We start from the raw sequence: 16,603 nt of genomic DNA on the forward strand, positions 1-16,603 counted from the left end.
ACACAAAGGGTCATTATTCAGCCACAAAAAGAAGGAAAACCTGACATTTGAGACAACATGGATCGATACTGAAGGCATAATGTTAAGTGAAATAAGTCAGACAGAAAAAGACATACGATCATATGATTTCACTTATATGTGGAATCTAAAACAAACAAATGAACAAGCAAAAAGCAAAAGCAAAAGCAAACAAAAACCGAGCTCGTAAGTACAAAGAACAGACTGGTGGTTGCCAGAGGCAGGTGGTAGGTAAAAATGGGAGAAGAGAGTTGAAAGGTGCAAACCTCTAGCTATGAGATGAGTAAGTCATGGGATGTATTGTATAGCATGGTGAGTATAGTTAATAACACTATACTGCATATTTGAAAGTTGTTAAAAGGGTAGATCTTAAAAGTTCTCATCACAAGAAGAAAATTTTATAACTGTATATAGTGACTGACGTTAAACAGACTAACTGTGGTGATCATTTCACAATATATGCAAATATCAAATCATTGTGTCATACACCTGAAACTAATATTTAAAAAAAGATATATATACCCACATTAAATCAAGAGCTAAAGCTGTAAAGGTATAAATAAAGCATAACTGAAACAGGGTCACCAGCTTCACTGAGGAAAATACTAGGAACGGCAAACCATGTCTTCCAAACTAGACATAAATCTTTAATCTTCTTTCCTAACTGGAGAGATTATGCTTGTCTATTTTCACCTACAAGGTAACTTTCTAATGAAAACTGCACCCCTTTTAGGAAGTAATGAAGATACCACATAATCTTATTAATGTTTTAAGTCAGACCACAAAGAACAAATTCCTTAAGATGTCTCATGTAATAGAGTACTACAGCATCTTTCCACTGCCATGGGGCTAAAATTTCTCTAGAAGCTCTAGAAAGTTCTGAATATATTAGTTAACCATATTTAGGTTAATATGTATGAGCTTTGAGAACACACAGTTTTCTACGTTACATGGTAGAAAACACTCATAACTATTTAAAAAACAAAACAGGTTTAATTATTCAAATAAGAATCAACATTTAAAGAACAATTTAAAGAAATGTTATCTGAATTAGTATAAGGCTTGACAAACAGTGTTAGGACTACTGAAGGTCAGGATGCTAGAGAAAAAAAATAGGTACTAAGAATGAGCAGTGCTGACGTTTTGTGGGGCTAAGATTTCTATTTATGATCCTTAATAAAGATCAAAATAAACACTGTAACAGAAGAAATATCCAAAATGCATTTCTGGTTTTGAACACCAGCATGAACTTATTCAAGCCTTTATTTACATCAAAGATGTTAGGAATATAATAAAATGTAAGCATTTTCTTTTTCTTTCTTTTCTTTTCTTTTCTTTTCTTTTCTTTTCTTTTCTTTTCTTTTCTTTTCTTTTCTTTTCTTTTCTTTTCCTTTTTTTTTTTTTTTTTCTGAGAGAAAGAGCTCCAGCAGGGAAGAGGGGCAGGGGGAGAGATCTAGAGTGAACCTTAACGAGGCTCTACGGTCCACAGAACCCCAAGTGGGGCTCAATCTCAGAACCCTGGGATTACGACCTGGGTCTAAATCAAGAGTCTGCCAACCACTTAACCAGTTGAGCCACCTAGGCACCCCTAAGCATTTTCTATTCATATCTTAAATTATGCAAATCAGTTTAACTTTAAATACCCAGAGACAAATTCTATGCCAATTTAATTCATATTACTCTGTTAACTCATTTGCCCCTAGGTGAAACTATTTGTTACTTAAGCCCCTTGTTAACTTAAAGTATTTTTTCCTAAATTTTTCAGGCTTTTGTACAGGTGAACAAACTGTCATACCACAGGGCAGTCATAAGCGATTCCTACCCACAGCACCATCCACGCAAAGTTCAGCACTGAGAGGAAATGGGCAATGCTCCATGAAACCTTTCAGTTTCACAATCTCAATCCCAAGGTCCTCATTTTCATATTTTTATTTTTCATGGGATTAAGTAGTCTTGAGAAAACCTGCTCTAAGAACACTTCAGGAGGCAACCAGTAGGTAAAAGCACAAGTGCTAAAAATAATAAGGGATTAAAAAACCAAAGACACATACACAATTCCACCAAAACTTCAATTTGAAAGTTTATATATAGTATCAGTCCTGATCAAACTGACCTTTTTCTTGACAGGAGACAGTTATATTAGTTAGGACTCGCACTCCATGAGCTGCAATGCCCCTGTTGTTATGGTAACAGCATTCTTGGGCTAATCGGACCAAGTCAGAAGATCTGGGGGAAGAACCCACGTTTCCTAAACAAGAAGAGAAAAGTAGCACCGATTTAATTCACTCATATAGTCCAAAAGCAATTCAATGTCTAGGTTCATTTTTCTCATTTTCAAAGGAAAATTTCTACTCCATCTACTTCTACTCCATCATCAATAAAAACAATCATTCCTGCTTCTCCTGTCAAGGTACTTAGAACAGGTATATGTGATAGTCTGTAATGATTAGGATCTAAAATAATATAGGACTTTCCCACAAAAATATTAATAAAAACTGACTAAGGAGTACAGCAAAAGCCAAAACAACTAAAGATTGGTTCTGGGGAACCAATTGGTTCTCATTAAAATTAGGATGTCAATACAGGCTTCTAATCAGGTAAACCGGACCTTTAAGAGAGGAAAGAAAAAGAGAAACAAAACTTTTAAAGTTTGCTTTTCTTACCTCAATGGCTGGCATAGAGTTAAGGTTTACACAGAATTCATGATTTTAGAACTGGAAAGGATTCTGACATCACATGATTCAATGCTTTTTACAGAAGAAAGTGAAGCCCAAAGATTTTAAGCATCTTGCCCCTGAGATCATAAAATCTGTTACTTATGTCCTACCCCTGTGCTTTATACCTTATGCTCTCTGCTGTAGATTGCAGTGACTTTTAAAATTCACACTTGAAATTCTGTAATGTAAAATCAGTTACTTATGTCCTACCCCTGTGCTTTATACCTGACGCTCTATGCTGTAGATTGCAGTGACCTTTAAAATTCACACTTGAAATTCTGTAACGTAAGGCTTATGTTGCAAATATTTTTACATACAGTAGAGAAGCTCTCAGGTATAAGTGAGTGAGCTTCAAGAAGATTAAAGCTTTTCAACTTTTTAACAGTCTCTTGTTCCTGCCTTCCTTTTTCCATTCTTGCTTATGTTCCATGATTCCTACCAACTTCAACCTTGCCTCTCCTACCAAGGTTGATCATATCTTTTGAGGCTGAAGGGGGACATCATTACTACTTACAACTGGCATAAACCAAGACTACCTCAGGCAGTGTGGGACATATATCGCCTTACTGATCCCCAGTTTAACATAAAAATACTAGCTCAGGTAAAGCCTCAGTGTTTTTAAAATATTTGAAAAGCTTTTCAAAACTATGGCACTTGTATTTCCTCCATTCTTTTTCTTTCCTATGTGATTTGGACAAAACAGACTCATTTATAAATTTACAAATGTGTTCTGCAACTTACATTTTTCCTTTTTTTCTATGAAGCGTCATCATAGGACACTTGGCAAAAAAACCCATAAAAATCCAAAGAAAAAAACAAAAATCATCCCAAATCCCACAAATAAGTGTGGCATTATTTCATTAGCTTTCTAGAGTGTTTCCTTTAAAAGATTTTTTTCTCTTTACGCACATCAACACAATTTAAAAATTCACACATACTCATGATAAGTAGATAGTGGCCAATACTCTGCCTTTAAAATATAGTATTTTGTGGCATTTTTCTATGTTAACTGTTTCAGGGAAAATATTACTTTTAAATTTAATTTTTTTATTTACTTAGAAATTATTTGCTAAGATAAATGCAACTGGTTCAAAAGGTTCAACAAATATTAGAAAAAGGTATAAAGTCAGTGAATGAGAAGTCTTCTTCATGCACCCAATATTATCAGTTCCTTGTGTATCATTCCAGGCTCTATAAATTTGCAAGTGCACATATTTTGCTATTGCTTTCTCCTTTTACAGTTTTGCATCTTGCTTTTTCTTTAAACATTGTATCATGGAGATTATTCCATGCCATACATTCTTTTTAATAAATTACACTGACTTCTATTGCTGTTGTATAACGTTATTTCTTTAATGCAGTCCCTACTGATGGATTTTTTTATGCTCTTACACCCCTGCTGATAGATAGTATTTTGCTATTACATATAATGATGCTATGAATACCCTTGTACATCTGTCATTTGTCAAATATGTGACTATATTAGTAGGAAAAATTCCCAGAAGTGAAATTTCTGGCTCATTTATAATTTTGATGAGTATTTCCAAATCACCTATGCAGACTAATAATTCACAACCCATGAGCAATGAATGAGAGTCGTGGTTCACCCACACCCCTGCTATCAAACTTCTGAATCTATGCCAATCTGATGGACTTTCAGTATTTCAGTGTGGCTTTGTTTGGCATTCTTCTTAGGTATGTGCGACACTGAACATCTTAACATGCTTACGAGCCATTTGTTAGTGATTTAGATGCAGAATTTAATTTTGTTTTACAAACTATCCTGCTTACATTGAAAAAATCTAACCAATGAAAACATACTTAAACATTTACCATTGCTTACAGGAATAGTCCAATTTTGTAAAATCCTTGACTTTTACTTTCCTATAAGCATTACCTAATGTGGTTATTTAAACCTTTTGCTTAATTCCATATAGAAACTGCAATTTAATAAAATTCAACATTCAATAAAAGGACAAAGCTCAAGAAGTGCTTGAATACTACAACCTGACAAAGTTTATACATGACTTTCAAAAAATAAAGAAAAAGAAAGTCATTTTACATCTAGGTCATTTAGTATAAAACTGCACCCTAAGTCAGAACTTTTGGGTTCAGGCCCAGGCTAAGGCACTTTATAATGTGTGCCTTTGGACATATCACTGCAAATCTGTAAGCCTCGATTTTAATACTTATAAACTCCTCTGCATGTGCCTTACTTGAAAGGCTACTTGTACAGAAGCAATGAGACCTTGCATGGGAAGGCACTTATAAGTTATAAGACACAACTAATACTCTGTTTACCACAGCTATCTTCAGGTAGGATGTCGGTCAAGGATAATAAGTATCAGCTGAGAAACTGAGACTGGCTGATTCATGTAGAAAAAGAACTTAGGGAAAGCATAATGGGCATGTGATTGTTGATAAAAAAAAAAGGCTGTAATAATACATCCCTTGCAGGCAAGCCCCTTTGCAATGCAATTTTCTAATTCCTTGCTAAAGAGGTGTTTATTTCTCCACTTATTTAGACTTGGTTGTGTGACTTGCCCTGGCTACTGAGACATGAAGAAACATGTGCAAGCGAAACGCGAAGAAGTGCTTCTGTGCTGGTGGCCTGCCTTCTTTTGCTAAGATAAATCCAACTAGTTTTGGCTGCTGTGAGGACCCTGAGGACACGATGTTAACAAAGCTAAGCTGGCCTGCTGAGAGTCCCATGCAGGAGAACCATGGTGCCTCTGCTGAGAGCCTTTCACGCTCCAGCTGGTGAATGAGACTACTTTAGACCGTCCAGTCTGGTCCAGGTTCCAGAGGACTGCAGTTTTCTGAGTAAAAGCCAATCAAAATTGCTGATATACAGAATCAGAGCAAACACGATGGTTTTAAGCCACTAAGTTTTGAGGCGATTTATTTTGTAGCAATGGATAACTGTAGAAATACCTCACAGAATGGGGCGCTTGGGTGGCTCAGTCAGTTGGGCGTCTGAGGCTCAAGGTCATGATCTCACAGTCTGTGAGTTTGAGCCCCATGTCGGGCTCTGTGCTGACAGCTCATAGCTTGGAACCTGCTTCTAATTCTGTGTCTCCCTCGCTCTCTACCCCTCCCCCGGTCACGCTCTATCTCTGACTCTCTCAAAAATAAACAAACATTAAAAAGAAAACTTTTTTATTTATTTATTTTATTTATTTATTTTTCAACGTTTATTTACTTTTTATGGGACAGAGAGAGACAGAGCATGAACGGGGGAGGGGCAGAGAGAGAGGGAGACACAGAATCGGAAACAGGCTCCAGGCTCTGAGCCATCAGCCCAGAGCCCGACACGGGGCTCGAACTCACGGACCACGAGATCGTGACCTGGCTGAAGTCGGACGCTTAACCGACTGCGCCACCCAGGCGCCCCAAAAAGAAAACTTTTTTAAAAAGAAATACCTCACAGAATTACTGGAAAGGCTAGAAAACTAAGCTTAGAAAATAGGAAACAGGCAAGGCTAGAGACCAACCAAGATCACTGCCCAAACCATGCACAGAATGAGTTCAGTGAAGATATTGCCACCACTGGCACTGATTCCTCAACGTCACAACTTACACTGCTGCCAAAGGGACCACGCATGACACAGCAAACGCCCACTGCCTACGGCAGATCCTAGAAACTGGATGTGGCCGTGGTCACCGCTGTATCACTAGTATGTATTCTCCCACTTCCCAACTTTTTTTTTTTTTTTAAATGTTTATTTAATTTTGAGAGACAGAGGCAGAGACAGAGCACAAGTGGGGGGGGGGGAGGGGGAGACAGAGAGAGAGAGAGACAGAACCCGAAGCAGGCTCCAGGCTCTGAGCTGTCCGCACAAAGCCCGATGGGGGGCTCGAACCCACGAACTATGAGATCATGACCTGAATTAAAGTCAGATGTTTAACTGACTGAGCCACCCAAGCACCCCAATAAAGGCATTCTGAAGTTAAATCATCTGGAATAGGCAACTAGGAAGTCATTATTGAACTGGGGTAAAGTTTTATTTTAATCATTTTCCAGAGGGATGACATATACCTAAAAGAGGGCATGTGACATTTGCTTTTAAACATCACCACCATTTGGCCTTTGAAATGTACTTAAATCCAAAGGGCACTTTGAGTCAGAGGCATACAAAAGCAAACAAGCTACGTTAAGTATCTGCAAAAATACTGTTTCACCTACATATAATTCAAAACAGGGCAAATCTAGAAAACCAATATCCTTGAATTATAATCAAAGGTGCAAGATTTTATGACAACAGACATTAGTTAAGAAATCCTTTTCAAATCAATCACTAGCATATAACAGAGTATGAGATTGGAACCGTCCTGGATTCTAAGGCTTTACAGAAGAAGCAACATGACCCATCAGCATGAAAAAAGGGATTACCACATTGTCCATATGCTCTCCCCTGTCTTCGCCTTACCTGAAGCTATGCTGAAGTAATGTTTGATGGCAATGGTCCCTGACAGTGTGGAAAGGACAGACAACATCCCAAGTTTCAGGCTGTCATAAGGAGTCTGGAGGGCACATTCACAGAGTGCCTGAAACACAGAGGGGTAAAGAACGCAGAAGTTGAAATGCCAATATACTTTAAAATTGTCTAGTTGTTTTAAATGTTCTAGCTTTTAGAAAAATTGTATCTTCCCCCCCCCCCCCCATGATAAAAACTTAGGTCAAACTGCCACAGCCAAGAGGACCCTAAGGAAACATGTTAGCTAAATATAATGTAGTTTCCTAGATGGGCTCCTGGAACAGAAAAAGGACACCAAGTAACAACTAAAGGAACCAGAATAAGGAATGAACTTTGATTAATAATAATAATGTATCAACAGTTTATTAATTTTAAAAAATGTGCCATACTAATGTTAATTACCAATAATAGGGGTTAACTGGATGTGGGGTGTGTGGTGATCCTCCGTATTGTCTTTCCCATTTTTCTATAAATCTACACCTATTATGAAGAATAAAGTCTATTTAAAAAAAAAAAAAAGGTCATCATGAGTGATTTTTTATTAAGCCCAGTGTATAAATTACGTACTATTTAGTCCTCACAAGCAGAACCTCTACCACACTCTGCTTACTTGAGAGATACGTATGTTAGTTCATGTATGTATATTTTAAAAAAAATAGAATGTGGCAATTCTATCTACTATACAAGTGAATGAGCTGTCTCTTCTCCATTTCGGGTCATCTACTCTATGCCTAAGATGATCTGAAGAATTACGAAAAAGAAGATGCTTTTCTTTCAGCACAGTCAGCTATAAATATAAGCTTATACTACAGGGACTCCCGCCTCATCCTGTATATTTACTCTTGGGACATGTCTTGTAAGTAGTCAAATAACTGCCCTGCAAATTCAACTAATTCCCATTCTCCAACAAGGGCAAAGGTTCAGAAAATGGCAAAACTTAAAGACCAGGGGAAAAATAGAAAATAAAATTCCAGAAAGGGTTAGTAAACTTTATAAAATATAAAATAAACTTAGTATGTCCCAGATAAAAATATCAAAATCTTGGGAATGGGGAGATTTAGATCATCTGTTTCTAAAGATCATATGGAAAAATAAAAATCAGAAAATATCCAGAAAAATTCTGATAAAGTATAATGACGGACAAAATAAGCCCTACCAAATATAAAATGTATAATAAACCTGTAGAAGTCAAAGTTTTTCATATCATGGACAGAGAAATCAATCAGAGAGAACTGGTCCCAGAATTGGATTCAACTACACATAGAATTTAATATACGATAATGGCATTTCAAATCAGAGGGGCTTTTAAATCAACAGTTCAAGGACAACTGGCGAGTCATTTGGGTAAGATAAAACTAGACTCTTGTTTCTTTTTTGTCACAAATAAAAGCCAAAACTATAAAAACTACTAAGGGATCAACATGGGAAAAGAAAAAGTAAAAATATAATTGACAAACCTGGAAAAAAAAAATATTCTCATCATGTAAGGTCAATGAAGGCCCAATAACCTTAATATACAAAAAGTTCTTACTAATAAATAGACAACCCAATAGAAAAATGAGTAGTTCACAGATAGTGTTTATACTAAATGGTTTTTGTATATAAAATGGCTTTTAAATATAAGAAGTTAAACCTCACTCATAATTTGAAAAATTTGAATTAAGAGACTTTTTTTCACCAGATTAGACAAGTTTAATAAAATACAATACTGAAAACAGTGTGGGATACAGGTGTTCTCATGCATTGCTGATAGAATGGTAAAATGGCGTAAACTTCACTGGTGGGTAAGTGGCATTAAATATAAAAATTTTAAATGTACATATCATTGGACCCAAGGACTCCTTTTTTAGAGATGGTACATTCATAAAGGTGATTTTTTTCTTAAACCAACTAGTCAATGTAGCAATGTAATCAGTAACAGTAAAAGTACTAAAAACAACTCTAATGTCCGTCCATCCGTCCGTGGGACTGGAAATATAAAGGGAGTACCGCACAGCTGGTAAAAGAACGCAGTAGATCTAAGTGCTAACATGAGATGTTTCCCAAGATGTACTATTGATAAAAGGTTCAGAACATGTATATACTGTATTTCCATTTTCGTACAGAAAGAAGACGGGACATACACATGCTTGCATATAGATGACAAATGACAAAATTCAGAAGGATATGTAAGAAAATAGTAACGCTGACCACCTCTGTGGGTGAGGGCTGGGGGAAGAGATGATTTGTATCTCATTCACTGTGCACTTTGAACTCTGAATTTTTTATCATGTGCACATGTACTTTTTCAACTGAAACAAAAACCTAGTTAATAAGAAAAGCAGCAGCAGCAGAAGCAAATAATCCCGGGAGAAATGCAAAAGTAGTTTCTGGTCATGGAAGGGAAGACTGTGATCAAGATGAAGCAAACAAGAACTGTGGCAATTAGATCTGAATATGGAGTATTTATTTGTGACCTAAGAGGAGGTATGTCCAAAAGAGATGAAGGCTAAGAGAGAGAAACACTGCATAAGGAAGATTAGGTCAGATTAAGGATGATGTTGAAAGTTAGGCAGAGTAATTTAGACTTAATGAGAAAGGTAAAAGGAAGCCACTGGAGAGGAATAACGTTATCAAAAGCATTAGGGAAGATTATTCCGGCAATGATAAACACAGGTGAGAGCCAAGGAGCCAACCTACAGACTATGGCAGTAATCCAGGCAGGTGGTGATGGACAATAGCCTGAACCACAGCTTGGTGGTAGGAATGGAGAGTGGAGTGTGAATATGAAAGACGTTTTGAAACAGATTATGTATGAGGGAATCAACAAGGACTCAAGGACTACTACAAAATTTCAAACCTGATGACAAGAGCATGTTGATTCCATTTTTGAAGATTGAGAATTTACGGGAATAAGCTAATTTCAGAGGAAAGACGGAAATAGGAAGAGATATGAAGTCCAAGGAGAAATATCTACCAAGCATTTGGAATCTGACAAGAAGCAGATTTTTAATTGGAAGACTCACACTGGAATTCTGGCCCTGCCACTTACCATCTCTGTGATCTGAGCCAATTACTGAAATCTTTGAGTCTCAACTTCTTTGTCTGCAAAATGGGGGTAAAGATGTATACCAAATTGCTTTCATGAAAAACATCTCTGGAAAAACATACAAGAAATTAGGCATTGGTTGCCATTGGGCAAAGGAGCTGAGGGGATGGCAGAAGAGTAAGTGGGAAATATTTTACATATATATATAGACAGTACATATATATACACATGTGTGTGTATATATCTATATCTATATCTATATCTATATCTATATCTATATCTATATCTATATCTATATATCTATATCTATGGATCCTTTTGCAGCTTTTGAATTTTCACACATGAATGTATTGGCATAAAAAGAAATAAATGTTAAAATAAAAGGGGGGGGGCGACGTTTATTGTCTATAATAATAGAAAGCCCAAGAATTCTGTAAGCTCTACAAGCTACGATGCTGGAGAGTAGTTCAGCTCAAGGAGAAGGACTAGAATGCCCAGGCTGATGTGAAGGGGAGCAGTCAGACTGGCACAAAATAAATGGGAGGAAGCACCCAGCTTCAACTCAACCCAAAGACTCAACTCCAAAGAAAAGGAGGGGTGAAGAATCCAAAGATGATACAGTTTCAAGAGTGGAAAAACTGAGTGAGGGCAGTTCAGTGCAAAGAAGCCAAGAGAAGGGGCAGGCTGAAGGGGCCATGACGAAGGCAGAAAAGAAAAGCCTCCGGATTTAGCATTAAGAACACTGGCGACGTTTTAAGTGCCTAAGCAGAAGCAATAGGGAAACAGATCTAAATGCAAGTGTATGAAAGAAAGAGTGAAGGATTAAGAAATAAGAGAAGACACAGACACTGTTTTTGAAGTACAGAAGAAAGCAGTTTTTAAAAAAGTGATTGTGGTTAGATAATACCACAGTTTTTATTTATTCAAATACTTAAGCCATTTCCACGTATCTATGTCTTATTCCCTAAATTGTCCTGCCTTGTGCTATTAACTTATTTGTGCTTAAGAATAAAACCCTCAGCCAAATAGCCCCAGAAGTTAAGGACTATGTCTTATATTTCTATGTATTAAAAATTATGCCTTGCAGAGTGCTCTGTGTATTAGGAGACATTTAACCTTTCGGGACGATCAAGAAGGCATATGTGAGACATTTATGAAAACGATATTAATGATTTTTAAAAGCAAGAAGAATTTTACCATTTAAAAAATTGAGGGAAAATATTAGAAAATTAATGTTATCTTCTAATTTCTGTCATTCAGCACAGTACTGGGTACTAAAATGCTCCCAGTAAATACATACTGATTTCAAGGTTCATTAATTCAGATCAGTAAGCTTAACAGAGCACATCACAAAGTTCCCCAGGGATGGCACATCAATCCTATGTCAGTGATGAAGTCTGGCTCAAGTTTCTGTTCCAAGGACATAGCCTATTACAAACTGTTCTTACCAGGGCCATTTTCACATTGATAAAAAGGAAAACTAACTCTTCAAACAGAGCACCCTTTCTCACTCACCACGACAATCTTCTTCACTATTTGGTCTGAATTTCTCTCTCTAGGCTGGCTTACCTCACTTCTCAACTGAAGCTCTGTCCTGAATTACCGTTTTCTGGGTCAGTTCCTAAATAGGGGCTTCTCCTCTACCCTAGAATGGGACTGGCCACCAGGGATGTGTTCCAGAAAAGCATGGCAAAAATTTTATAATCTTTAAGGTACAGAAAAACATTATGTTTCAAAGTACTCTGCCAGAGACATAATCTCTCAAAATGTCTCCATTCTACTAACCACAAAGAAAAAGATGTAGAAGAACTAATTCTCAGACTTAACTTGTCATTCCTCCTAGTATCAGATAAGGTACAAATCAGAGCTCTCAGGAGATATAAAACCAAAAATAAAATTATGTCTTTGAAAATATCCAGAATAATCTTTTGCTTTGTAACAGACAGGTTGTATAAATCAACTTCTTCAGATAAGATTATAACATCAAAATAAGTGTAAGCTATTAACACAAATTAACACCAACTAAAATGGATATTTATATTAGCAAGCATACAAAATCCAACAAAAATATAAACACATGAAAAAATATTTTTGTTCTTATGAAATTAATTCTGTTTTTGGCTATTTTAATAAAAATACACTATATTAGGCCTTCATTTTGTGTTTTTAGAACATTTAGAATGAAAGGATTTCCTTTAAATCTGGAATATATGATTCCATATGTTAATTATAATACCTACCATCACACCAGCAAAAGTAGCAATGAAATAGACACAATCACCCTTGAAGTACCAAAACTCAAAAAGTAATCAGTGGTGGATGCGACTGGATGAGAGGCAGGAAAAAAGGAGGGAGGGAAGGGGGGGAAGAAGGAAGCCCTAGAAAAAATATAATTACTCTTGGTAATTGGGAGTAAAACTCAAATTTGAAACCAACAAATATCATTATCACTGTTTTCCTCTGTTCTATTTCAATATTTTCAAAAATATATCTAGGCTGTGAGGTAGTGATTATTTGACCATATCTATTTAATTAAGATCAATATGCTCAGGTTTCAGGCACAGGAAAAAATTCTTTGTGAGAGAAACAAATATTAAAAAATACATATTTTCAATTAAAATTAATCAAAGAAAAAAGTTAATCAAAGAAAAAAGAAAGATAAATCAGAATTAAAAACTCAAGGGAAGATATGGTAAAATGAAGAAATACTAGCAAGCTGTGAAATCAACAAACTTAGTTAACATTTAAGTGACTGTTAATGTGGCTGTGAAGTTCAGTGCATATATTATGAAAAAACTTATTACAAAAAAAAAATCCCACTGCATAGCATTAAAAAAAAAAAAAGATTGATCATTAAATTCCAGATTATTTTAATAAGATATAGGAAAGAGTGAAGGGGAGGAAAAAAGAGAATTCAAGTCTGCTAAAATTTGCAACATTTCAATGACCACACTTTTCATTCTTAACAGACACACATGTTCTTACATTACTATATATTGAGTACAGATATAAGTAAAGTAAAAACAAATGTTTAATTAGCATGTAAAAATCTTTTTAATTCACTAGAACATAAAGGAATAAAGAAAACAATCAAAGTAACAAAGGAAAGTAATGGAGAAAGGAAACAAAAAAGAATGTATAAGAACAATAGGAAGATGGGGAAAGTAAGCAAAAACATCAGGTATATCAATAAATGCAAATAATTTATGTTACACTATTTAAAAAGACTCAGATTAAGTCTAAAGAGGTAAATTTAACTATGTGCTATTTATAAGGATTAAACCCAAATGACAGAGAAAAGTCAATAATAAAATTGACAGACTAATGAATACATGCAAAGAAAAATAAGTAGCAATGTTAATGATATATAAAGAATCAGAGACAAAAAGCTTTCATGTTTTATTTATTTTTGAGAGACAGGGACAGACAGAGCATGAGCAGGGGAGGGGCAGAGAGAGAGGGAGACACAGAATCCGAAGTAGGCTCCAAGCTCTGAGCTGTCAGCACAGAGCCCCATGTGGGGCTCAAACTCACAAACTGTGAGATCAGGCCCTGAGCTGAAGTCGGACACCTAACCAACTGAGCCACCCAGGAGCCCCTAGAGGCAAAAAGCTTTAAATTGGATAGAGGATTCCTTTACATTAATAAGTTCTATTTGTTCAATAAGAGCATTAAGATAAAAAAATTTTTTTTGTTACCGTTTACTTTTTTTTTTTTTTTACTTTTTTTTTTATTTTTTAGTGTCTATTTATTTTTGAGACAGAGAGAGACAAAGCATGAACAGGGGAGGGTCAGAGAGAGCCCCTAGAGAGCCACCCAGGAGCCCCTAGAGGCAAAAAGCTTTAAATAGAATAGAGGATTCCTTTATATTTATTAATATTATTAGAACTTATTAGTTCTATTTGTGCAATAAGAGCATTAAGATTAAAAAAAATTTTTTTTGTTACTGTTTATTTACTTTTAAAGAGAGTGAGAGTGCACACGTGAGCAGGGAAGGGGCAGAGAGAGGGGGAGACCCAAAATCCAAAGCAGGCTCCAGGCTCTGAGCTGTCAGCACAGAGCCCGACGCGGGGCTTGAACTCACAGACCACGAGATCATGACCTGAGCTGAAGTCAGACACTCAACAGTCTGAGTGAGCCACCCAGGCGCCCCTAAGATTTTTAAATTAAAATACAAATGGGTGTGAGAAGAGAATAAATATCAAAACTCCATAGATCAAAAGGAAAAAAAAAAACTAATTTAAGATGGTATACTTGAGTACTATCAATAAAGTAGATTCAATATAGCTTTATACTAAAATGCTATATTAGTAATATATATAGTACGTAGTATACATATACAATATGTAACGTTACATGTAATATGTAATATTAACACAATACATATATATAACATGTAACATTATATACTATATATTTGTCTACATATTATACTACATATAACATATCTGATATAATTAATATAGAAAATATACCTTCTTTTTAAATCCTTTGAACTACAGTTGACACAGGGGTGAGGGTGCTGACTCCCTACACAGTAGAACATGGTAGGTAGTCTGACAGATCTATATATAAAACCCATGTATAAGTGGACCCATGCAGTTCAAACACATGTTGTTCAATGGTCAACCATATTTATAAAAAGTGATCCTACACTGGGTCTCAAAGAAACTTTAAAATTAGAAATAACAGAAGGTTGGCAACAACAAAAATTCCATGAATACAAAAAACTGATAACTTCAAAAACAGAAACTTCCAGTTATAAGATCAGTTGGTATCAGGTGTGGAACATACAACATGACTACAGTCAACACTGCTGTGTGATATATATGAAAGTTGTTAAGAGAGTAAAGCGTAAGAGCTCTCATCATAAGAAAACTTTTTTCTATTGTTCCTGCATGAGATGACGGACACTAAGTAAACTTACTTTGGTCATTATTCCACAATAAACATAAGTGAAAGCATGCTGCACGCCTTCAACTTATACAGTGATGTGTGTCAAGTGTATCTCAATAAAACTGGAAAAAAACAATACGAATAAAGAAAAAAATTAATTTCAGGGTCACAGAAGAAATCAAAATTGCTCTCTTGGAAATCTAAGAAAACAATCATTTATAATACCACCAAAACCCACGAACTACTTAGGAATAAATCTAACAGAATGTTACAAGATTTGGATGCTTTAAACTAAGAACTGCTGATGATAAACTAAAACCTAAATAAACAGAGAGAGATATTTTGTTCATGGATCAGAAAACTCAATACTATTAAGATGTCAGCTCTTTTCAAACTGATTTATAGATGCAAATACCAATCAAAATCCTAGCAAGGTTTTTTGCAGAGACTGACAAATTGATTCTAAATTTTATATGAAAAGGCTTTCAAAGGACCTAGAACACCAAAAATAATTTTGATAAATACAAAGGTAGAGGACTCACACCACCTGATTCCAAGACTTACTATAAAGGTACAGTAATCAAGATAGTGTGCTATTGGGGTGCCTGGCTGGCTCAGTCAGAAGAGCACGGGACTCTTGCTCTCAGGGTCGTGAGTTGGAGCCCCACACTGGGTGTAGAGATTACTTAAATAAATAAAACTAAAAAAACCCCAAGACAGTGTGCTATTCATTTAAGGATAGACACATAGATCAAAGAAACAGAACCCAGAAACAGACTTGTGTCAATATGGTCAAAGAATTTTTAACAAAGATGCTAAGGTAAGCCAATGAAGAAAGGACAGTCTTTTCAACAAAAGGTGTGGGATGATTGCCTATCTAAATGCATATCAATTCCTACCTTGTACCTGAGTAGACAACAGTCAACTCAAAATGGATAACACAGAGCTAAATATAAAAACACAGTTATAAAACTTCTAGAAAAAAACACAGGGCAAAATCTCTGTGACCTTGGATCAAGTAAAGATTTCCTAGATAAAACAAAAAACACAACCTAAAAAAGTGAAAAAAAAATTGATAAACTAAATTTCATCAAAGTAAATAACTTCTACTCTCTAGAAGATACTGTAAAGACACATACTGGCAGGAAATACTTGTAAAATACATATCTGATAAAGTATCTGTATTCAGAATATATAAAAACCTCAGTAACAAGAACACCATCTTTAAAAAAATGCATAAAAGATTAAAATAGGCACTTCACCAAAGAGATATAGATGACAAGCCTGAAAGATACTCATCATTAGTCATTAGGGAAATGCAAATTAAAACCATGATGCGATACCACTGCATACCTAATAAAATGGCTAAAATTACAAAGCCCTATGATAGAAAGTGCTAGCAAAGATAGTGAACTAGAACTCTTACATACTGCTGGTGGGAATGTAAAATGGTACAGTCAGCATGG

The 16,603-nt window shown here is 35.6% G+C and overlaps 1 protein-coding gene across 1 annotated transcript in view; it reads right to left on the reverse strand.

Moving 5' to 3' along the window:
- The window catches only part of INTS7 (integrator complex subunit 7), a 92,781-nt gene that overhangs the window by 36,188 nt on the left and 39,990 nt on the right, over positions 1-16,603 (reverse strand). The window contains exons 8-9 of the mRNA XM_047076808.1: positions 7,166-7,283; positions 2,132-2,266 (exon numbers count right to left, since the gene is read on the reverse strand). Of these exons, the coding sequence (XP_046932764.1) occupies positions 2,132-2,266; positions 7,166-7,283 (253 nt within the window). The remainder of the gene's footprint in view (positions 1-2,131; positions 2,267-7,165; positions 7,284-16,603) is intronic.

Source organism: Lynx rufus, unplaced genomic scaffold, assembly GCF_022079265.1.
Source record: "Lynx rufus isolate CCGP_SWC_20201006 ecotype Redwood Valley unplaced genomic scaffold, mLynRuf1.p SCAF_15, whole genome shotgun sequence".
NCBI lineage: Eukaryota > Metazoa > Chordata > Mammalia > Carnivora > Felidae > Lynx > Lynx rufus.